This window comes from Lampetra planeri, chromosome 52, assembly GCF_965212315.1.
Source record: "Lampetra planeri chromosome 52, kcLamPlan1.2.h2, whole genome shotgun sequence".
NCBI lineage: Eukaryota > Metazoa > Chordata > Hyperoartia > Petromyzontiformes > Petromyzontidae > Lampetra > Lampetra planeri.
The window spans coordinates 1,247,555-1,273,471 of record NC_136158.1 but is presented as its reverse complement, the minus strand read 5'-3'; the positions used below and the strand labels follow the sequence as shown (position 1 = coordinate 1,273,471).

Here is a 25,917-nt window from a genome sequence, read left to right as displayed (position 1 = left end):
TGTGGTCCACAGGACAGCCAGTTACCGTGCGGTTCTGTTAGGGCATGTGTTGCGTTTTATTGTTTGTTTGCAAACACAGTACAAGACAGCCCCCCCCCCACCCCTCACAAGCCACCCGCCTCCAATCACACTCGAAAAGCGCGAAGGGATCTGGGAGCTGGAACAAAAAAAACCTCATTTCTCCGAAAAATACGAGACCCGGTGTGGAATTTCAATTCGAAGTGGTGGGAGAATTAAGACTGTAGCGTGTAAAGCTTGAATCAGACTCGTGTGGAATTCCGATGAGATTGGTGCGAGACTCAAAGCCAGACTGAGACTCTGGTAAGAAGAGTTGTGGTCGGAACACCATCACTACAATGAGGTTAAACTCACACGCGATTACCGCAACTCAAATTGTTAAAAACAGAGCCCACGTGCGATGACTGCTTTCCATGCGGCGGTTAACCACGACCCCGGCAGTCTCTTTTTACGGATAGTGAGGTTTCCTTGCATTACAGCACCATAGTACGTAGTGATCACACCAACTTTACAACCTACCACTGTTCACCTTTAAAAGCACGAAACGAAAAAGATCAACACTCGAAATGCTGCCCAAGGTCTCATTACGCCGTCGATCGTGCGATCGCGTAGCCAACCGCAGAGTTCCAACTATCGCGAGAGTGCAAATCTACAACTAAATGCACTTTAGACGCAAACACACGCACAACGACTGCATTCTTCAATCCCACCCCCCTCCCCCTCGGGGCCTGTGCCAATTACCTTTCTCTGTGGGATTTGTTGAAACTTTTTCCTAAACATGCATTTCCTCCTCCTCTTTTAAGCAAACCCTCGGAAACGAAAAAAAGAAAAACAGAAATGTACAAAGTTCACGCAGCGCGGTGCGGCGTGACCTCCGCCACCCTCGCTATCGCCGAGTTTGTTGCCTGGCGCTTCCTGCTCGCGAGACCACCCCCCTCAAGTACCTAGACACTGCCAAGCAGCACTCTCTAAAAACCGTACAAACGAGTTTCATCTCTCCAAGCCGAGTATACGTACAAAAACAAAACTCAAGAATACGTGGGCAAAAAAAGATCATCGACGATTATACAGGTGGACGAGCTAAAACAACATTAATAACCCTAAGACCCGGATAGATCCGTGTAAACCCTACATCACACCCGTGAGGTTTCTTTTCGCGCTTGACGTTGCCGTGCTTCACCGGGGTAGAGAGCCAGTCCATTCCTCCCCGTGTGTCACAGCCGCGGGACGTCGAGCGACGCGGGCCAACCTGGGACGGGCATTACTGAAAGGGAAAATTCTTCTTTTCAAGTAAAAAAAAATCATGGTGACGACGACGGTGGAACGTGCACGGGCATTGGGGGCGAAGTATGCAGCAGGGGCTCTGTCGAGGCAGGCGGGTGAAACCGGAGCGGCTGGTTTCCGTGCCCCTTGTCACCGCCTTTTCGGCCACCGGCTGTCGTGCATGGAAGCGTGTGCGCGGTTAGTGTTACAGCATGCGCACGTCGGCAGCGGCACGACACGGTCTTGCCTCACAAAGGGGACAATGGCATTCGCGTCCTGGCGTCCTCGCCCCTCTCTCTTGGCCGACCGTTCAGACTGCCCCCCCCACCGCCCCCCTCGGCAACGTCCCAATAGACCACGGCCTGCTGGCAGCCGCTCCCCAGGACAACGCAGGCGATCTGCGATGCCGGCGCCGCCGCACGCTCCTCCTTGCTCTCCTGCAGGGCCTGGTTCACTCTGAAGGAAAGCCTCACTCTGCCGCGGTTTCCTCAAGCGCGCGCGCCCCGGCTTATCTGATAGGGCCGTGAAGCGTCTACACGTTTCTGGAATTTGCCAGGGGGTGTTGCCTAGGCGACGGTGGAGGGCGGGTGAATTTGTCTGATGGCGGTGCTGTCGAGTTGCGTCGTACTGGTGCGGCGTGGGGGGGGGGCCTCGCGAGTGCAGATGGGACAACCACTTTCGTCGTCTCAGGCGGAGGAGGCCCCCCCCCCCCCGCAAGGCGACGACAGTACACGAGGCCACCCCGTGCCGCCAATTTGCCCCCCCCCCCCTCGCGCTTTGTCAATTGGCACCAATTTGGAACTTTCGTTCTTTAAAAAATTTTCAAAACGAAAAATATATGTGTTTATGTACAGCATAGATATATATTTATTTTTTCATACTTTATAAAAACGTTCCACTTACGGGCTTAGTGGGCAGCTCAGTGGAATTATCATCAATGGAGAGGTTTTCTTCTTCGAAACGGTGCCCCCCTGCGTACTCGGGTAAAACTCGGTCATCTCCCACAGGGCTCCTCCTTTACGCTGCCGCCAATCCATGAACCAAGAGACAGAAGGGACGGCATACTAGAAGCACACTAGACCTGCTCTAAATGTGATGTTGGCATAAACAATAATACACACATGTAGTTTAAAAAGGAGCAACAAATTAAAGACACGTGACGGGCAGAACAGCAAACTTAACCACCAATGTTTTTTTTCTCTCCTCTCGACGGCGAACGCGTTCCACCGTCGTCGCCATCACGGGTCGCGCTCCTTTTTGACGCGAACGTCGCCAGCCAGGATGGTGCCGATCTCCCCTTGCATGAAGGCCCACGGCACGGTCGAACCCACCAGGGGACACTTCTCCCCGCTGGGGCAGTACACCTCGCCGCCCGCGCCCTGCGCCTTGATGCTCTCGCGCGAGCACGGGAAGCAGAAGCGGTGCGACGCCACCGAGGGGCACTGCACAAAGTGCGTGTCCTCCAGCCGCTCGCGACACAGGGTGCAGCACAGGGGCGACGCCGCGCCCGCCCCCGCCAGCGCCACACTCATGCCCACGCCCGCCTGCGAGTCCGGGATCTGCTGCCCGCCGGAGTTCAGCAAGCCCTGGTCGCCGCTGCCGCTGCTGCGCGCACGCAGCTCGCTTGGCGAGCCGCTCCCACCGCCACCGCCGTCGTGGTGGCCGTTGCTGTTGCGGCGCGAGCTGGTCGAGTGCACCTGCGGGATCCCGTTGTCTTTCGGCGATTGTGTTCCACCGCCGCCGCTGTTGGCGTGGCCGGCGTTGGTGCTACTGCTGGCGAGGTTGTCGGTGGCCGAGATGAGGGCCGCCATTGGGGAGGGCCCCGAGGGTGACGGGTAGGCCACGGTGAGCCGCATGCCGTGGTCGGGCGGCGCGTGGAGCCAGTGCGCGTGCTGCGCCGACAGGCGGAGGCCGCCGCCGCTGCCCGACTCGTCGTGCTTCGAGGGGTCCGGCGTTGGGTCCGGGGACACGCGCCGCTTACGGGAGAGGCGCGACCCTGCGGGCAATGACACACACACGACACGCGGGGCGACGAGTGTCAGAGGGCGAGCACGGCACGTGGGCGCCAGCGGCACAACATGGCTCAATGGGCATTTGGCACAGTTTCACAGACAGAAGCGTGCATAAAACAACACGCACACAATAGTATAGTTGTCACGACAGCCAGTAATAGAATGTACCAGTGAACAGTACACGTGTGAAATGACCGTAATTATAATCTTTCCATTTGGAGCGCAAGACAACAATGAGCCACCGAGTCATCAATCATCTCTTGGAGGTTTACAGAATGTTGAAGGCAATAGCCCACCAAATATTTGTACCATTGCTTATTCGAGATCGGTTTCCCTGCCACCCTCCCCCAGGGGACACGACTGAGAAAAGAAAATCTAAAATTTATTTTATTTCTAGTTCAACAGCCGCTAAAATGAGACCTTCCCCACCCGCATTGCAGCCTGCCCCAGCCCTGTGCTTTAGTGACCGACGATGCAGCCTGCCCAGCATCTGAGACGTGACTGGCGAGCGAATCATTCACGTCGTGGGGCAACGCGCCCGCAAGCCGCGGCCGCCACCGACAGACACATTCCCCCCCCCCACCACGTCACGATTAGCATGCCAACAAACGCACAACCTTTGTGTGCAAGCCCAGGTTTTGTGTTTCCCCTTTTCAGCCCAACGAGCTCTCTTTGCTCCGCGTCTACGCACTCGTGCAACTGCAACGGAACGACTGCCGTCAACACGTCCACTTAAGACAACGGCTACGTTCATTTATAATGCGGCAAGTAAAATTCAAAACGAGCCGTGAAATAATTCATCGCCGCAGTGGCTTCAATTCACTCTTGCTATTCGGAGTCGCGATTCATCGCAGGAATACAATTATTTTTTTGTCTCGTTTTTAGGGTCTTGTGAAAGTCTCTCATTTCTCGTCAAGTTAGTCCAGTTCAATTGCGCTACTACCCTTTATGCAACCTCAGCATTTAATATCCAAATAACTTGCATGAATCGCACCATTCCAACGCATTACTCATGAATGTGGAAATCATGTTAAACGATCGTGCCTATTTAAAGCAAGGTAAACACATTTCCTAATGAACACAGAAACTGCAAGCCCGCTCTTACACCGATAGTGTTTTAAACAGAATGACAATGCAAGTTTAACACCATAATTGTACAGTGCAATGGTCTTTCACACCCACCATTATTGCCTCTCGATTTCACCTGATCTACATTAACTACAAGGTGCACAATGTCGTCAGGAACTGGAACACGTGAATGATACAATTCGGCTGTTTGTAGCACCATCTTCTGCAAACTTGAGGTCCCTTGACCGAGCCTCGCATGGCTGCGTTCACTTTTGAGCGACTCGTTACAAGACGCAGGTCACACGCCACATGCAAATGGAGATAACCCCCTCGGCCTTGCTGGATGCCACTCAAAATATTTTGACCACTCGGCAAGTTTCAATCTGAGCCTTCCTCTGTTCTGAGTTAAAAGTCCCCCCCCCACCCCCCGTTTGTTATTTCAAATTACACTTCTTCGACAAAAAAAACCTGCAGTCTGATAATTAAAAACACATTTATATTCACTGCGGATTAGTACGCATTTGACGTAATCCAGCCAACCCCACATTTAGATGAAATGCCACCATTTGTTATTACGATTCATTTCTATTAAATTATTCTCTTTTCCCAGGATGAAGCATGCAGTTACTGTAAACTTTCAATAAACTTGGGGGGTATCCGTGAACCAGTCGCATAGAGTATAAATATAGATTGTAAATAAAGCAAAACTTAACTCAAGTACACACGTATTGTGAGCATAAACATAATATTGAGTACCCGTAATTGAACTGTTACATACTCATTAGTAAAGTCACGTGACTGATTTTAAAAAAATACTTCGCAAACTAATCTTTGGCCTCCAAAAAATACGTGTAAAAATAAATAATTTTTATTCCTGAAAATGACAAAGCTATGGCGCAGTGTTTAGCACATGAACTCGGCAATCCGAGATCGATAATAACCAGACAAGGCCAATCAGTGACAAGTGATATATAAACAGATCCTAGTCTCCCCTACCCCTTGACAAATCCTCACCGACCTGTTTGGTGAAGTATGGTCAAACAATCTCCATGACCGACATGTTGTTAAGGCCTTCATCCAGCAGTCTGCGTTATAGTAACGGATGTATATTTCACAGTGAAACATTAACTCAGGCCTAAGGGGTGCGGGTTGTAGGAATCTGTAGCTGAAATTAACAGCTCTGTACTATGGGCTGGGATTCAAAGAAAGGATAATTAACATTTTAAAAAGCATCAGCAGAGATTAAAATGTTCTGGTAAGCCCCGCGAGACTGCCAATGGACCTTAACCTTTGCCTGGAGGCTGCAAAATACAGCAGGCGGTTAGTGCACGTCAATTATTCACAGGAGCGTAAACAGATATCTGTGGAATCAGTGCAGAGCAGGAACTGCCCATTTATTGCTTTGAGTGTCCTTAAGTACCACAGTCCAAAGCGGGCAATGAGACGCACACAAAAGTGGACAAAATCGAACATAAACAGATTAAATGTGGACATATATACAGAAACGCAAGGTCAATGTATAAATAACAATAGTTTTGGAGAATGTTCATACCAAAACATTCCTCTCCACGTAAACCTATTTTGTTTTACGAAATCCATTAGACGCATGTCCTTTCGGGAGTGCATCTTATCAGCAACATGTATACATTTACATATAAAGGAGCTGCACAAGCCCTTGAAACGTAATTTATTTCCACCTCAATGTTATTGACATAACATCCAACACAGCTGACAAGATCATTGTCTGTCTCCACATGTGGACCTCAAGGTGAGATGGCGTCAAATAAATCAGGTGGCGGCCGCATGGTTTGGGCCGCGGGGGGAAGTGGACATCTTGCATCACCCGGTACAGTGACCATGACGTCAAACAGACCTCCGTGACATCACCGCCCACCCCCCACGGCTACGCCACTGCACTTTAGCCTACTGTAGTAGCCCCCATTCGCAACATCGCTCGCTTCTCTTCCCCTCCCCGCCACCGACGCTGGGCGTTATGAAACTCCAACCCAACCGGCCATGCGTGTAAAATGGTGCCAAGTCTGCACACGCACACACACGCCGCATTGTGTTTATTCACCTCTGCCACACACACGAAGACTGCAAAAACTGTACACACAAGAGAAACCGAGCAAGGAAGCCTCCATTTTGGAACGGGTTTTTTTTGCAACCCGCAATTTTTTCTGTTAAATCGTGGCCCACAAACAAAGACACGGTCGGATCTTTGTCGGTGTCAAAGGACATTCTTTTAAGGCACACGGACGTAAATGCTACAACAGCCTAAAAAACTTATTTCCGAACCCTAGTCTGTATATTTCCATTACCTTTTACAAGACTAAAGTGTGACCAACTTCCTGTATACAAGATGCGGGCGACTACCTGTCAAAATTACGCAGATTTTTACATAGATTTCTGGAAAGGAAATACAGTATACACTATGAGACCTCCTTTACCAGTGGCAAAATATAGTAATAGGTATTTACCCTTTCAACTGGTACAAAAACTGACACCTTTATACAAATACAGTATGTTGTGAGTACTCGTGGGCTGTACAGTATAGTTTTTTACCCATCATTAACAACCGCATTGGAGAGAGTTCACACGTTTTGGGCACCAAAAAAAACCCCGTTCTCACAAAGGGGGCGAGAGCGAGGAGACAACTGCGGCGTTCATCCTTGGGAAGAAAAAAAACTCGACAATGCAGCAGCAGCAAGCAACGCTGGCAATAATGGCTTCAGCATGCTGCTGCTATCGTCTGTCCCATCAGCTTAAAGCGCGCGCTTTCACAATCCTCCTTCCTTCCTTCCCCCCGCGATTAAATGCCCCCAATAAGCCTCGCGCTATTACTGTACGTGCTGCTGTGTGCATTTTTGCGGGCAGCTCACGTGGGTTGTGGTGGGGGTTGGTTGGTGGTTGCTTGCACATCGCCGTGTGGGTGATGGGCACAACAAACGCCGCCCTGGCGCTTCTACGCGATCACTCGCGACGAGTTGTAACCCACCGCATTCGATGCATTACAGCACCTAATCCATTATCGAGGACGTTCACATTTCTCGCATAAAATATAAATATACGGTACACGAGGGCTCTTTCCATTCCGTCATTCAGCTGTGCCAGCATCCTTTTTGAAGAAAGAAAAACCGGCAGCCGCGTGAAATATTTATAGAAGCCTACGTCACTCCGGCGCTGCCACATATCCTGGGTTTTATAATGGAAAAGCAACCCCAGGGAGAAGGGGGGGTAGAATACTCGGCATTGAAGGACGATGTCACGTCAACAGCGGCCGTGCCGTTCCACACTCGGCTCTAAAGCAGAGACACTGTCCAGGATTCACAAGCAGCGCGCACACACACAAGACAAAGAGACTACTCTCACGGTATAGCCGACACAGATTGTAGGGGCAAGTGCCGTTGGCGAGCACCTATTAGGGTCGTCGCGGTGCATACAATAGGGTGGTAACCAGGAGCCGGCCGCCCTCAGTGCCGATGTCTACACGCCACACTAAGTACTCATTTTAGGGTTGGTGGTTAGTGCACTAACCACTGGTGCCCACCACTCAAATATCACAGGCACCGCGTGCATGATAGGCGATGGCGGGCACCACCCCATTAAACACATCGTTGGCACTAAAAGGCATCATGGCCAACTGCACATATCATGGCCAACAAGTGATACAGAACAGGAGTTATATATATCATGGGGAACAAGCGATGCAGAACGGGGGTTCTGTTTCACATGGGATACCAAACCACATCACAAGACACCACACACATCACAGGCACCACAGCAGCATCAGAAGCACCATCATCATAATTCACCACACAAGTGTTTTGGCAACACTACACACCAAAAAAACTGCTCACCATTGCCACACAATGCATAACACTGCAAACCACATGAATCTCCCTGAACTGAAAACATTACCACTCCGAGCAAAACACCACTTTACACACCAGACACATTTATGGGTACACCAACTATTAAACTATTTGCAGGATCTCGTGTCATCATGGCCAAAGCTGTCGATGCCATCACACCTAGGCAATGTTCAATACCCTCTCTGCCAAGAACCTGGACCTGTGTTATCCTGTAGGCCACGTGACTTGTCCAACATCTGCCCTAACAGTAGCCCACGCAACACTTGGTGGTTTAAGGTCTTTCCCTTGGTCGCCTGACCCGTGGAGACCATTACAATTCCTGCCTCCGGCCTCTGCACACGTCTTATACCCCATGCAAGCGTGTTTGCCTCATCGTATCTCTCACAGGAACGAACACAACATTCGGTTCATTTTATACCTAGCTAGACATTTTTAAAAGGCATATGTCTTAATACATCACTTGGGAGAAAATATACATGCACAAGAGACGAGGAAGACTGAAACAAAAACATCTCTGATCTTGTAGATACGAGTTTGAAAAAGTAAGGAGAAATAAAGACTCTAACGTTATGTTGAAGCCCGCCATAACATTGGTTGTGATGTCACTTCAGTGGCACTGCAATCTATTCTATTCTGGTTCAGGAGCTACACATTCTTGTTCAGGAGCTAAGTGTCAATGTGGAGGTCTGCTATTGCCACGAGAGGGCTTCAGGAGAGAGTTTTGTTATTCCTCCTCCTCCTCCATTAAAGCAAAGACGACAGTGGTTTGCTACATGGTCCATAATTTTGGTTGCATGGCCACCGCACTGTGGATTTCCTTAAATTGTCCAGCAGATGTACGCATCGGTCCGTTGATGTTCTGATGCATTCGATGGTTACACACCAGTGGCTCGAGGAATGTCAAAGACAGGAGGTGCGATGTTTGGGTCTCGAATGTTTTTGTTTGGGGTACGTCCGCCTCGTTCCAGCATCCTTCCGCATCGGAGCGAGATTCTAGGTTGGTGACGGGCAGCGCGATCTCCACGTAGGGGATGGGGGACTTGGAGTCTACGCCGAGGGACGCTGTCGAGATGTACTGGTTAATGGGTAGGCAGGCGCTGTCGAGATGTACTGGTTAATGGGTAGGCAGGCGCTGTCGAGATGTACTGGTTAATGGGTAAGCAGGCGCTGTCGAGATGTACTGGTTAATGGGTAGGCAGGCGCTGTCGAGATGTACTGGTTAATGGGTAGGCAGGCGCTGTCGAGATGTACTGGTTAATGGGTAGGCAGGCTGTTGTTGGCAAGAAGCTGTGTAAACGTCCTTTCATGTCTCCGCGGTAATTTGGTGACAGAATGTTCGCCCAAACGCAGAGCCAGGGGATTGGTGTCGGTTTCAGTCTTCCGGATATGATGCGCATTGCATTAACACGTACGACGTTCCATTGCAGTGACATCACCAGAGCGCTATAATGGAACTCTTGAAGCATAACTTTCAAGTATTTCCTTCTGATGAGCAATGCTGTAAACTTGTATCGGACGGCCCAGGACACACAGCATTTGCAAGACGATAGCTTACTACATCGAAAATGATATTCGTGTCTTCCCTTTATCATATATATACACTTCTGCAACACTTTAGAGACGACAACTACAGTACCTTGAAGGAGCAGGTGACATGGTACCACCTTGAATTCTTATCAAGTGGCGGAGACTACCGTCCCTAACAGATATGTGATAAAGGTCTAAGGTACGACCATTGCTACACCAAACACCCTAAGCAGAAACCCTTTCCTAAGCGTGACCTGTAAATCTTGAACCTGAAGTGTTAACTCCGAACCCTAGACGAAATTCAAGGAACGTCGTCCATTACCGTTTCATCAACTAAAAACACACGACCCACGATGGACGAAAATCTGGTCTATTATTGTAGAAAGATTTGTAGGAACAAGTGCCAGGCACTGTGTTTATTTACCCGCCTACTGTCACTTCCTCGTACACATTATAGGGGCCTCTAACACAAATACAAAGATCCCCCAGATAGCCTTTGATAGACTGTTGGGGCAAGAGCTGTTAGCGAGTGGCACCTATTAAGGCCCGAACGGCACACGAGGGGGTGGGTGGCCAGAACCACGCCCAGTCGCCTTTGTTTCCCCAGTACAATGTTTACACATCGCACTAAGTACTCATTTGAGGCCGAGTCGACCTAGGAGAGGCCGCACTAGGTACTCATTTGAGGCTGCGTCGACATAGGGGATGGCCCTGGACCGGTTCGAATAATTGCCAGTGGTACTGCGAGCGCGAATCAAACTCGGCTAGCAGGGTTCGAAGCGAACCGTGACACTACCACTCCCACAAACACACCGACACGCACACCTACACCTCACCAATACCCGGCCATTCTCCACTAAGTGACGGTGACGTCAACACGGCGCCTGTGCCAGGCCTGGTGCACTTTGAGGACACGTGAAGTGTCTCACACAGTACAATACACACACACACCTTGCAATGGTATGTAATCCCCTGCCACAACACACACCTTGTGGGAAACCATGGCACCAGCATAGACAAAACAATACACTGTACACAATTTGCCTGCAGGGGATGCCTCAAACACGCCTTGCACGGCCATGTGACATTCAAAGACAAACACCCCCGTATAGCCTCAACAAACTGTTGCGGCAAGTGCTGTTAGCGAGTAGCACCTATGAAGACCGGCACGGCAACGAGGGGGTGGGTGGCCAACACCACGCCCGGCCGCCTTTGTCTCCCGAGTGGCGATGTTTACACACCAAAACCAGGTATTTATTTGAGGCTTAGTCGACCTAAGGGAGGCCCAGGACCGGTTCAGATAATCGTCACTGGTGTTGGCCGTGAGCGGGAATCGAACTCGGATGGCCGTGAGAAGGAATCGAACTCGGGTCACCGGGTTCGTAGCGCAGTGCGCTAACCGCTGCACTACCACTCCCCGCGTGACATACACCTCACAAACACCCCACAATGCAGTGGGGGGGGGGGACGCACACACGGCCAAAGGATTTACAGGGGGCAAAACGCATTCTTGCACCCAAACCTTTTGAAGGCAAACAACACTCAAACCCTACACACACACATTTTCAAAAGCATGTCTATAGAAAAAATGGAAACACATCTTGTAGGAGGAGCATGTAACGCACCATACACACCCTTCAAAACACAGGCGAAATAACACATACTTCACACACTTCGTAAGAATATGGAACACAACCGAAACACTTCGACACATCATCATAGGGGGCATACATTAACATACACAAAACCTAGCAGTGTGACACAATCCAGTAACACCCTCGACATATAGCTAGTAGGAGCGTGTGATATATGTAATACATACCCTCCCCCACACCCTATATGTAATACAAACGGAACACACCTTTACATCAGCACGTAAAAGAGACAGATGCCCCGTGTAGCCATAACAGACTGTTTGGTCAAGTGCTGTCAGCGAGCACCGATGAAGGCCAGCACCTCGCCCGGCCGCCTTTGTCTCCCCACACATTACACACGCACTTGAACAAGTCACACAAACTCTCCACACCTTGCACGAACTTCTAACACACACGCATCTTTAGAAAACAGAACACTGCACACGTGACACATTGGGGCATATAACACGCACTCTTATACAACCTTGCAGGATCGTCTGACACACACACAACACCCGACGCAGTCCGCACCTTGCAAGAGCGAGCTGCCCGCGTGTCCCACGGTGCCCGCGCCGACCCCGGCCGTCCGCCCGCGCTGCTGCTGCTGCTGCCCCAGGGTGGGGCTGTGCCGGCTCAGCTCGGGCGGCTCGTCCTTGCCGTGCGCGCCGCCGTGGCCCCCGTGGCCTCCGTGGCCGTTGCCGAAGAAAATCCTCGCCGCCGCCGCGGCCGCCGCAGCGGCCGAATGAGGCGAGGCCGCGCCGACCCCGGGAGGCCCGCCGCCCGATCCGCCGACCGACCCCGACCCGCCCCCGCCGGGCCCGTAGCCGCCGCCGCCGCCGTCCTTGGGCTGCTTGTTGTGAGCGGAGGCGGCCGCCGAGGGCCCGTTGGCCCCGCGTTTCATGGCGCGGGTGGCCTCGATGACCAGCTCGATGCGGTCGGCGCCCTCGTAGTTGACGCAGCCGCGGCACACGGCCTCCGAGAAGTCCCACAGCATGGCCCACGGCATGCGCGGCAGGTCGCACAGGTAGCACGACTGGCGACGTGACTGCGCCGACATCTTCCCTGCCCGCCTTCCCACCCCCCCTTCCTCCTCCTCCTCTTCCTCCTCCTCTTCCTCGTCTCCTCTCGCCTGCGCACGCAGTCGCAAACACGCGGCGGTGGTGACCCCGAGGGGATGGCCTCGCGAGAGAAGCAGTCGTGCGCGGTTTCACAAAACACCGCGTGGCACTCGCACAGGCCTTGCGTTTTGTGTGTGTGTGGTGTTATACGGCGGTCGCTCGCGGAAGTGTCTGCATACGCTCTTACACTTTAGACTTTAAAGAGAGCCCCCGTTTTAATGTTCGTCGTACGTCGTCTCGTTTGACTGAGGAAGAGGCGTCGTAGTCCGCACGTCTTTATCGAGCGCTTGGTCAGTAGGGGGGGGAGGTTCAGATATGTTGGCGACTACTGCTGCTGTGCAATATACTGTACCGTGATTTGCAGTCGTACTGTATTACGTGCAATATTTACACAGCAATTGTAAGGGAAAGTGCTGACGCCGATGAAGGCCGGCACGGCACACGGGGGAGTGGGTGGCCAGCACCACTACACACCACACCGGGTACTCATTTGAGGCTGAGTCGACCTAGCAGAGGCCCAGGACCGGTTCAGATAATCGTCACCGGTGTTGGCCGTGAGCAAGAATCGAACTCTGGTCGCCGGGTTCGTAGCGCAGCGTAGCGCTAACCACTACACTACCGCTCCCCACAATATTTACACAGAAATGGAATAACACACACACATTGCATAGATCACATACCCTACAGACATTGATCACGCCACGCTGGTTTACGCCCTGCCATGAACTCGGCCAGCCGAGTTAGAATTCCGGCCACGGCTAACATCGGTAGCAAGTGACGAGACATTAACAGGTTTTGTTTCTCACCGTGCACCAAACCAGCATGAACCATTGTCGGTAAGGACGGTTCAAACGACCTATGACCGATATGGCACGGGGGAGGGGGGGGATGTCTCATTCAGCAGCGAACTGACACAAATGCTGTGAATAATAGTAGTAAACCCGCAATGAACATCGAGGTGAAGTATGGTCAAAGACACCCCCACGGGCGTGGACCACAGCGATGTGGAATGTAATACTTACTATAATCACCCAGGAATGTCTGTCCTTAACGCTCGTGACGTCACCCCACATAGACCAGCCCCCCTCATTAATATTCATGAGCAGGTGACGTCTTCCAAATTGACACACCCCCCCCCCATTCATAATCATTAGCGGCTGACACATTGGGGGGCCGAGGCGCCTCCTACCCCCTCCTCGGCGTCAACTCACAACCCTCACTACAAAGGCAGAACCCTCACGTCACGCGATCTCCGTCACGCTGTTGAGACATCGAAGTAAAAAGGACGTCATGATGAACGAGGGATTATAACCTTAAAATGAAATAGGTCTGTGTCACCGCGCCCTTACAAATTGCACACGAATTGATGCAATGAATATATCACGTCGCGGTCTGAATATGGCTTGCAAGTTTCAGATTTACTGCAATACACCCCATCTTGGACGGCAAAATGTTATAGTTCTCTAGAAATGCAACGTAATCAATGATATACTCCAGTACACACCATACTATAGACTGGATTTGAATACGGTAGCGTGCAACGCAAACGTAATTATATACTCTAGTATAGAAGGGTATGTAGAGTTTGCAGCCTGACATAATACAATAAAATATTATCAATGATATAATATTTAGCAGCAGTACTGTATGATACACACATACACATTAAAGGAATTGTCAAGAATACCATGCAATACAATGCATGCAATAGCTGTACTATTTAATATTGTACATGGATATGTAAGACATACAAACGCAGCATTCCAAGCAATACAATACACAGCAACGTATTACAACATGAAAACACAGCAATGCAATACTTACGATACCATGTAATAAGTATTAAATACAACGTACTGTATTGCAACGTACTGTACTGCAACGTACTGTACTGCTACGTACTGTATTGCAACGTACTGTATTGCAATGTAACGTACTGTATTGCAATGTAACGTACTGTATTGCAATGTAACGTACTGTATTGCAATACAATGTACTGTATTGCAACGGACTGTACTGCAACGTACTGTATTGCAACGTACTGTATTGCAATACAATATATTTTAAGAAAGTACGATGCAATAACACATTGTCAAGCAACAGTCTGCAAGACGACAGAGCTAATGCACCTACGATTAGCACGGTTGACTACGTACGGTGCGAAAGAGTTCCATAATTTACGCAGCATTTCGGAATAACAAAGAATGTCTTCCAGGAACGTAATAAAATGTTACAGGGTGCTAATACGCAGCTGTTTTATTCCAATAAAACACTGTGACAGCATAACATAAACACACACAATGAAATGCCATGGGATATACCGTAGTTATAGAATGTCGTTCTATAGAAACTATACAATACGCACAGTACAACGCCTATGCATTAGCATGCAACACAATACACAGCCTTGCGTTTTAGCAACATTAATCATACGCAGTATAATGCACAATACAATATTATACAAGGGATACAAATGTACATCAATGCAATACTAGAAGACTGCATCGCATTTATGTTTTAACAGTATTCATTGCAATACGTAGTAGACCCTTATAACGCACGATGCAACAAAACACAACACAATTGTGGACGTGGAAACGGTATCAATGATTGATATCGACTTACATTAATTGTAGTAAATGGTTCCAACACAAACTTACAATCGCGTCAAACTTCTCGGCCATAAACATCTTTGATGTTAACCTTTATTTAATGTAAACTCTCAAGGTGTAAATGATCACTCCTCCTCCTCCTCAGATAAACAATTGTTAAACATTATCGTTGTTTCACACGGCTTACAAAGTAGGGCGAGCAATTATTTTATTTTCCTCTCCCTTCATTAAGAATTAACAAGTTAAAACAATACGAATCGTTTCGCTGAAATGGAACAACCAACCTATTGTTAACGTTGCATTATTATTCCGAATTTTACCACGATTTGTTTAAAACAAACCAAATACTGTACTGTTTATTCCCGTTATATTCACCCGCACGACATAATTTGTTCGCTATTCGCGCCAGAAAACCCCCGTTAAACATTTAAAATTAACGATTGATAATTAAACGACTTTGTATACAGTACTCAAGACGTACAAAACGGTGGGACGTCGTTTTTTATCTTCAAAAAGACACAAAAGTCAACACAAAACAGCTGCCAAGTTATGTTTACGCACGAAGGAGACATAATACGGAATGTTGTACGATACTAAACACAAAGTATTACAGTTGAACGATACTAAACACAAAGACGACGTACGATACTAAAAACAAAGTAGACACGTAATGTTGTACGATACTAAACACAAAGACGTAACACGAATGTTGTACGATACTAAACACAACACTAAGTGTATATTACACTACCTCACATACTTTTGACACCACTCAAACAACAACAGTTGTCGCTTAATCGCTGTCGATGTCACCTGATAAAAGTTGCACGCAACATTGTCCGTTAACTTTCGTTAAAAACGCAACAAAGGTACGGTGCGAAAGAAGTTCCACACACGCGATTAGCGCACAAAGTCGCCTGAGTTACTCATTTAATCGGTAAACAAATGCCCTAAATTCTTCTCTAGCTTAGATAACCGGTAAATCATTCAAAAATCATGTTTCCTGTACACGTTGTTGTTGTGGTGGTGCTTGTGACACGGGCCTACTCAAGAAAGTCGTCGTCAAAAGCGGCCAAGGTCGACTTACACAAAAGGCGTTATAATTGCAATGAACTTACGATGGATGCATCGTGACGAACACAAGTTACACCGTGTGACGAACACAAGCTACACATCGCATGCCGCCCGTAGCCTTTTGACAGCGGCAAACACAAAAATGTCGCCGAACCGCCGTCGAAATTTTACCTCAGAAAACGACGGCGTCCACACCACAAAGTCGCACCCGTGGCTCGTTACAACAGCGATGAACACGCGAACCCACAAGAACCACAACCACCTCCTCTTCCTATACGAAGACGACGACTCCCCGTTGTCGTGTCCACCACGACCACGAGCCTCGCGTTGTGAGCAGCGCACGACACGAACTGTGATGCGCAACGGATTCACGAACCCCCCTCCCCTCGCTCGCCCCCACCTCCTCACCCCCCGCTCGCCCCCCCCCCTCCTCCTCCGCCCGTCTCGCGCTTCCCGCCTTTTTTTGCTGTTGGTTGCTGTGGGGTCGCCGCGTCGAGGTCGTCTCGACCCCCCCCCCAACCCCCGGTAACCCCCCCACCCCCCCGCGGCACCCCCCCCGCGGCAACCCCCCCACCCCAACCCCACCCCCCCGCGGCAACCCCCCCACCCACCCCGGCAACCCCCCCGCGGCAACCCCCCCACCCCAACCCCACCCCCCCGCGGCAACCCCCCCACCCACCCCGGCAACCCCCCCGCGGCAACCCCCCCACCCCAACCCCACCCCCCCGCGGCAACCCCCCCACCCACCCCGGCAACCCCCCGCGGCAACCCACCCCCCTGCGGCAACCCCCCCACCCACCCCGTCAACCCCCCCGCGGCAACCCCCCCACCCCAACCCCACCCCCCCGCGGCAACCCCCCCACCCACCCCGGCAACCCCCCCGCGGCAACCCACCCCCACCCCCCCGCGGCAACCCCTCCACCCACCCCGTCAACCGCCGCCCTCGTGGAGGCGAGGAAGCCCAGCGTCGACAGATCCTCGTCAACCCGGAGCCCCGCTGGCGGCCCTTGGTCACTCTTCATCAACCACTCCGTCTACTCACCCTCAACCACTCCATCTACTCCTCACCCTCAACCACTCCATCTACTCCTCCACTACCTCAACCACTCTACCTCCTCCACTACCTCAACCACTCCTCTACCTTCTACCTCAACCACTCCATCTACTCACCCTCAACCTCCTCCACTACCTCTTCAACCACTCCACTACCACTCTACCTCAACCACTCCCACTCTACCCCAACCACTCCTCAATCACTCTACCTCCTCCACTACCTCAACCACTCCACTACCTCAACCACTCCTCAACCACTCTACCTCCTCCACTACCTCTACCACTCTACCTGAACCACTCCACTACCTCAACCACTCCTCCACTACCTCTTTAACCACTCCACTACCACTCTACCTCAGCCACTCCTCTCTACTTCCTCTTCAACCACTCTAACCTCCTCCATCGCTCTACCTCCTCACACGCTCTCGTCTCGATTCCCTCGCCCTTCTTGCTCTCGGCTCACTCGAGACGTCCCCACCACCACCTCTTGTCCCCACACCACCATCATCATCATTATTATTAAACAACCATCGTCGTCATTATTATTAAACAACCATCGCCGTTTCCCCGCCCTCGTCCCTCGAGGCGCTCACCCAAAAATAAGTGTGTGGTGGCTGACCTCGTTCCCCGCGTGCTAATGAAGCTTCGACAGCCTCGCCGTAGCGGCCACTGTCCCGAGGCGCAATCACATTCCCTCACAGGTACGCAGCGGCCGCCTCTAAAAATAACAACAAATATTAACCACGCAGACGTGTGCACCGACGCAGCCGGACAAACACAACGAGATGTCCCTCTACCAGCAGACAAACAACAATGGACTTCACCTCAGCAAGCACAATTGCTGTTGCTGCTGCTAATGTTGATGATGTTGATGATAATAATCCTGCAGTCGTAGACGGTGACCGCGATGGGGGATGAAGTCGCTTGTGGCAATGTGGTCACGGAACGCGTGGTCACGGAACGCGTGGTCACGGAACGCGTGGTCACGGAACGCGTGGTCACGGAACGCGTGGTCACGGAACGCGTGGTCACGGAACGCGTGGTCACGGAACGCGTGGTCACTGAGAGGGGGGCGGGGGTCCCACGTGACGGTGAGGGGGGGCGAGCGGGGGGGGGGTCCCGCGTGACGGTGAAGGGCGGGGGGCAAGCGGGGGGGGGGTCCAACGTGACGGTGAGGGGAGGGGGCGAGCGGGGGGGGGGTCCCACGTGAGGGGGGGGGGGGGCGAGCGGGGGGAGGGGTCCCCCTTGACGGTGAGGGGGGGCGAGCGGTGGGGGGTGTCCCGCGTGACGGTGAAGAGCGGGGGGCAAGCGGGGGGGGGGGGTCCCACGTGACGGTGAAGGGGGGGGGGAAGCGGGGGGGGTCCCTTATAACGTGACGGTGAGGGGGGGGCAAGCGGGGGGGTCGAGCGGGGGGGGGGGTTCCGCGTGACTGCTTCGGCAGTCACCGTCGTGTTCGAGCCGCTATTGGCCGCGCATGCGCAGTCGGCGCCTTATTTATTTATTTATTACTTACCCCCCCCTCCCCCCGTGAATATTTTTTTAGGGGTGGGGGGGGAAGCGACCAGAAAACCCCTCCATAGCAACCGGCCGTAGCAACGGCGATGCGATTGGCCCCAAGAGCGTCACGTGGTGATGTGAGAGAAAAAAAAGAGTTCGGTGCTCTGTGTGTACAAAGCGTTCCCCCGCCGCCCCCACCGCATCCTCCTCCTCCTATTGGTCCATTCCGTCAATGGAATTTGAATGACTTCATAATAAAATGCAATTTTAGTTCAATGTGCATATCCTTTGTGGTTGTTGTTATATATTTTGTCCGTGGTAATTGTGCTTATGTTGTCGTTTGCGCGGTGAAATATTTAACCTTTTTATTTATTTATGAAATAATTTTTGGGGACAAAATATTGCAATATTGAACAATATATTTATCTGGAAATTATTGAGTAACATTTATTTCACTGTAATTTTCCGGTTTAATTGAGCGAAACTTTGCTGTAACAGCAACCTTGGCATTGTACAAACTTGCAACGGCTGTGACGGTCCCACCTGATGACGGAAGCTTGTGTTGCCTCCGAAACGTCGTGATTTTTATTTTATTTTACTTTCATTAATTTTAATGTTTTACCTACGTGACTTTACCGAAAAAACCTAACAATATGAATTTGCAACGGTCCGTCATGTTGAATAATTCTCTTGATAAGGAGAAATATCTCGCTCATCGGATTCCTGCAGTATCATCATTCTGATATTGTTATTTGTTTCTTTCGGTTAAGTCACGTCTAAAGATAAAATAATAAATTAAATTAAATAATAGAATACGACGTTTCGATTGCAACACAAGCAATCATCATCGGGTATAATGAAATAGCGACATAAAATCTAACCAGAAAACTATAGACACAGACATATTAGCAGACAGATATCACCAAGATACATAGAGAGAGCAACACAGGTTACCTATTTCATTATACCTGATGATGATTGCTTGTGTTGCAATCGAAACGTCGTATTCTATTATTTAATTTAATTTATTATTTTATCTTTAGACGTGACTTAACCGAAAGAAACAAATAATAATTCCTGCAGTCACGAAAGTTCTAAAAATTAAGATTCTGATATTGGTTAAAGTGATTTGAACAAAAAAGAAATCAAATGCTAGACGTAACTTCTTCATCGCATGATTTTGTGGACACTTATGACAACACATTCAATAGGAACCCCTTCTTAAAATGTGATTTTCAACTTTAGCAAGGGGCATTTGTCGAATACAAGTTGGAGATAAAATCATGCACACGCATGGATTCCTAGAGTACGTGCAACATTACGTTGTACCCCGTATTCCGGTACAGGGCAAATTGAGTTTTCAGATTCATTAGGGGCACAAACAAGTGTCCATTGGTTTGTGTTTCTCCCTTGTGATGGGACTTTGTAGGAAGAACGTTGAGATGTATAAAGGGGTACGAGGTGACCAATAGAGTCTGAGTTGGTCCGTAATAAGTTAGGAGGCACTGATAAGGCTTTATAATATGATTTTATAATATTATTTTATTATATTATTATTTTATTATGTTTTATTTTTCTTATTTTATTATTTCCCTTCTACGTGACTTTACCGAAAGAACCAAGAAGAGGTATAGCGTAATGATTTCCAACGCTAGTTTTGTCTTTGGAAATCGATTAATATAATTAGCAGCAAGAACGGAAATTCGACCGACCGTTTGCTGCTGCTAGATAAGAATGTAGATTTGAAGCTTTCGTGACTGCAATGATTCATACTCTTTAGTTATTTCGGTAAAGTCACGTAGGTAAAAAATGAAATTAAAATTAATAAAAAATAAAAACAATAAAATCACGATGTTTCGGAGGCAACACAAGCTTCCGTCTTCAGGTGAAACTGTCACAGCAAAAAAAAATATCAGAATATTGATACTTGATACAGATTTTTTGCTGTGACAGTTTCACCTGAAGACAGAAGCTTGTGTTGCCTCCGAAACGTCGTGATTTTATTGTATTTATTTTTTATTAATTTTAATTTCATTTTTTACCTACATGGTGACTTTACCGAAAGAACTAAGAGTATAGATGAGAATGTGTTTGCAGAATTGAGATACATTTGCCGCTATAAATGTCCAAACGATGGGGCCACTTTGTTGAGCGGCTATCAGTTTTGATGGCCAGGTGGCTTTTGAAACGTAAGTGAATACCTCGGTGGGCTGGTTTACTTTTATTTGTTTGTGTTTGGGTGATTTGTTTACCTTTTTTGTACTTTGCACTGCTGTTGTGTCATTGTACTGTTTGTTGTTGCAATGTCATTACCCGCCCCTATTGGACACCTGTGAAAAAGGCCTTTATAGCTCATCGGATTCCTCCAGTATGAATTAATATGATTCTGAATACTTTAGTTCTTTTAGCACCGGTTGTTTATCTCCATGTTTCGTTCATTGCTTTGTGGCTGGCTTGCACCGTACATGGGTAGTGTCGAGTCTATGGGTAGTGTTGAGTCTATGAGTAGTGCTGAGTCTATGGGTAGTGTTGAGTCTATGGGTAGTGTTGAGTCTATGGGTAGTGTTAGTCTATGGGTAGTGTTAGTCTATGGGCAGTGTTGAGTCTTTGGGTAGTGTTGAGTCTTTGGGTAGTGTTGAGTCTATGGGTAGTGTTGAGTCTTTGGGTAGTGTTGAGTCTATGGGCAGTGTTGAGTCTATGGGCAGTGTTGAGTCTATGGGTAGTGTTGAGTCTTTGGGTAGTGTTGAGTCTATGGACAGTGTTGAGTCTATGGGCAGTGTTGAGTCTATGGGCAGTGTTGAGTCTATGGGTAGTGTTGAGTCTATGGGTAGTGTTAGTCTATGGGTAGTGTTAGTCTATGGGCAGTGTTGAGTCTATGGGTAGTGTTGAGTCTATGGGCAGTGTTGAGTCTATGGACAGTGTTGAGTTTATGGGTAGTGTTGAGTCTTTGGGTAGTGTTGAGTCTATGGGCAGTGTTGAGTCTATGGGTAGTGTTGAGTCTATGGGTAGTGTTAGTCTATGGGTAGTGTTAGTCTATGGGTAGTGTTAGTCTATGGGCAGTGTTGAGTCTATGGGCAGTGTTGAGTCTATGGGCAGTGTTGAGTCTATGGGTAGTGTTGAGTCTATGGGTAGTGTTAGTCTATGGGTAGTGTTAGTCTATGGGTAGTGTTAGTCTATGGGCAGTGTTGAGTCTATGGGCAGTGTTGAGTCTATGGGCAGTGTTGAGTCTATGGGTAGTGTTAGTCTATGGGTAGTGTTAGTCTATGGTTAGTGTTAGTCTATGGGCAGTGTTGAGTCTATGGGCAGTGTTAGTCTATGGGCAGTGTTAGTCTATGGGCAGTATGTATCCATAATAAAGGGTGGTGGAGGGTTAACGACACATTAATACTTACGCCATCTAACCCAAAAAGCCTACGTGTTAAACTGGGCAGTATCTACGTTTAACCTTTTTCGCACCGTACGTATCCAACCGTGCTAATCGGTGTGTGCATGCTTGTAAACACGGAAGACCTGGAGAAAAATCCACGCGACCACGGGGAGAGAGAAAGAGACATGGCCAGGGTCTGGATCGAACCCACGACCTCCTGTATACCAGGCGAGGTAGTTAACATCTCGATAACCGTGGCGCCCCATAGATAGGCTGAGTTCCTTAAATTAGTAACACAGCTTTATACACTGCAGGTGTGTTCATATCGTTACAAGAGTTATCACAGTAAACGTGGAACTTTGGGCTCACGTGGGTCCAACGTGACCCCCCCCCCAACGTTTGAAAGAGATACAATTGAATTGGCACCCTTGAAATTGACACAATATACAGGGCATGAGTGAACTTATTATAATAATGATTCATAATGCCTTTCACTTTACCCAGGAAGGCCTTGTTGCATACCTGTCAACCCCTTATCAGTGCCCTACCTTGTTGAAGACCAACTCAGACCGTATTGGTCACCCCACGTGGTCCCTTATGAATCTCAACGTTCATCCTACAAAGTTCCCATCACAAGGGAGAAACACAAACAAAAGGACACAACATTTATTTTTTATGTGCCCGCATTGAAACGGCTGTACGCCGTGTGGACCTGAAAACTCAATTCCCCTGTACAGGAATACGGCGTGAAACCCACGTGGGTTGACAGCCGTGTCCTTGAGTCTCAAGGACAAGGCTGTCACAAGGCTCTGTTCTTTGTCCCATTCCATCGATGAATATTTGGTGTGGACATACCGCGTGGAACAGTGCATCTATCACGGTATACATCTCTTCTTGGTTCTTTCGGTAAAGTCACGTAGAAGGGAAATAATAAATTAATAAAAATAAACCAATAAAATAATTCTCACGACGTTTCGGCCACAACGCAAGCAGCCGTCCTCAGGTGAAGACCAGGTCTGTCGGAAAGACAGCGTCTGAATGAACGTGAATCCCTGCAGTCACGAAAGCTTTAAATCGAAGGTATACATCTCGTTCGCTCCGCACAGATGGATTCAAGAATACAATTGCTTTACTGCCATCTCCTGATCACCTGACCCACCAAGCATTGTCTCCGGTGTGTCCGGTCACATTAGGCGTAATGACCGCGTCTTCTGTGCTCGTTTAAACAACTTTCAATTCACTGTCTCACCATCATCAACCACACTTCATCGCCGTCATTGGCGTCTCGTGATCGATAATCCTCATCATCATCAGCAGCAGCAGCAATGTAATCATCATCCCTTGTGTTTCATCATCCTCATCAATGTGACAGCATCATCGGTAGTAACAAGTGGCATTATCATTGTCTCGTTATCAGCATCAGCAGCAGCATTACAATCATAATCACTCGTTGCAATCATAATCACTCTTTATAATCAGTGTCACATTGTCACATCACCACTAGCTGCAGCACTAGTGTCATCATCAGCAGCAGCACGACCATCATCATCATCATCGGAGTTTCATAAGCATCTGCAACATTTAATTCGTGCAGTCACGAAAGCTTTAAGTCAAGATCTGCAACATCACTGCCATCATCATCATCATCGTCTAATTACAACACCATCATCATAATGAATGCATCATTGACAGTGTCCAATCATAATAATCGTCACCATCATCATCATCAGCGTCAGTTTAACCACGATCATTGTACCATCGCAATCATCATCGTCACACCAACCAAATCATAGTCAAGCCTTTTGGTCAGAACCAATTCTAAAACACAAACCTTGCACCACAGTTAGGCGACGAACCAAAGAACTTTCGATGGCAGGCGAACGCCTTACTCTCCAATCATCTCGGTCTACTTGTCACTTTCAGATCCGATCGTACCTCCTGCTTCCTCTCCCTCCTCCTTCTCTTGCAGCCAAAAGAAAAAGGAGAAAAAAGCGACATTCAACAACAACAACAATGACCAGGGGTTGTCATCTTGCGTGACGAGCCGAGCGCCTCTTCGTGAAGATCAACATCGCCACCTCGTGGACTCGACGAAGCATTTCCAGTCGGAGAGAGAGAGAGGCCAGGCCAAAGGGGCCGTCCATATATGACGTCACGCACCTAGTGGGGGGGGGGGGGGTCAGACATTTGTGACGATGTGTGACGAGGTGGGGGGGGGGGGTGAGAAATGTGACGTCACATCAAAATGCGCAACTTTAAATGAATTTAGACAATAAGTTCTACTGAATTAAATAGACGTTTTAATAAATGTTTTCTCCTACAAGATCAGAGTGCAGCGCCACATCAAATACGCACTACAATGACAATAGTTTAAAGCGATTTGAAGCATGTTTTATTATTTTGGGAGGGGGGGGGGGCAGAGCTTTGTGACGTCATATTTGAGGGTGGGGGTCTGACTTTTCGTGACGCCGTGTGACAAGGGGGAGGGGGGGTCAAAAATCGTCCAAAATCGCGTGACGTCATTTATGGACGGCCCCAAAGCCCCCCCACCCCCCGACAATACACAAATGGTGATAACACCTCTGCTGTCCCACCCCCACCCCAATTGTTTCAAATGGTGTGTGACGTCATTTATGGACGGCCCCTCTCGCCTACTGTTCACAGGCTTAGGCAGACCCGAATCACCACCCAGGGCCTCCCCTCCACTAGGGGCGCCGTTGTTAGCGAGCCAGCAACAGATGTGGGAATGGGCGGGGGGTGTCGATCAATCAATCAGTGCCGGATTATATCCTAGTGCTGCTAGGAACTCACTGGTTCCACCAGCCCACAGGGGATTATTGTGTCCGTCCGTTGTGCAGGGAGGGGCTGGGTGGGGAGGGGCTGCTCACCCCGTGGTGCCCTTATAAAACTCAACGTTTAACCTACTCACACCGGCTTGTGCCTGCCCTCATAGTCGGGCATATTTGCGGAATACACCACGCCGCCGTTGACCCTGGCCATTGACCGAGCAACCCAACGTTCCTACCAGCTCCCTCCGCAGGAATGTGTTAAAAGTAGCTACATATGCTCCCCCCCCCCCCCCCCACTTTCAAGGGCCCCCCGCTAAAATGCTTTCAAGCTATGAGTTCCGGTTCAGTGATTCTGCACTTGCTCTATGACTATAGTACTATACCGCCTCCAACTTTTATGAACGACTGGGTGTTTAAGGTGAGCGATTTGTCGTATTATATGGCTGTATAGCAAATGAAAACATTACAATTACTTTACTATGCAAGTTAAACATGTGTGTTTTAATATTTACATGTTTTTATATTAGGGCCACTTTCTAACATATGCTACAGGGAGACCACCAGAGGTCAGGATTCAGAATCGGTGTTTATACTGCAGGAGAAATCCGATGAGCTTTCAAGCTCTGTTTCCCCCACAGACGTCCAAGTAGGGGCACGTGGTCAGAACGTCACAACAATCAACAGTACACAAAACACGATGGGAGGGAAACGTTTAGGAAATGTAAACAACAACAAACAAATCAAACTAAACCATTCCAAAAACAATCTTACCAGGAAAAGTCTTCTGAGCTATTCAATTATTTTTCAGAAGCGACCTGGCCGCCACAAATGATAGCTCACCCACTGACACACTCACCCACTGACACACTCACCCACTGACACACTCACCCACTTACTAACTCACCCACCCACTAACTCACTCATCACACTGCACGTCAACACAACGACGCTCACTCACTCACCCACTGACACACTCACCCGCTGACACACTCATCCACTTACTCACCCAC

The 25,917-nt window shown here is 49.1% G+C and overlaps 1 protein-coding gene across 4 annotated transcripts; it reads right to left on the bottom strand.

The window, feature by feature from the left end:
• Positions 1-24,089, bottom strand: LOC144734713 (interferon regulatory factor 2-binding protein 2-B-like). 4 transcript variants are annotated; one of them, XM_078617039.1, is made up of 4 exons: positions 23,950-24,089; positions 22,667-22,734; positions 11,929-12,526; positions 1-3,277 (listed from the first exon to the last, which is right to left on the bottom strand). In XM_078617039.1, exons 3-4 carry the CDS (start codon positions 12,452-12,454, stop codon positions 2,520-2,522), a joined length of 1,284 nt encoding a protein of 427 aa, XP_078473165.1. In that variant the 5' UTR covers positions 12,455-12,526; positions 22,667-22,734; positions 23,950-24,089; the 3' UTR covers positions 1-2,519. The 4 variants fall into 4 exon arrangements, with proteins under 4 accessions (XP_078473165.1, XP_078473167.1, XP_078473166.1 ...); XM_078617041.1 differs by lacking the exon at positions 22,667-22,734; XM_078617040.1 differs by lacking the exons at positions 22,667-22,734; positions 23,950-24,089 and adding an exon at positions 18,079-18,214.
• Positions 24,090-25,917: the final 1,828 nt, after the last annotated feature.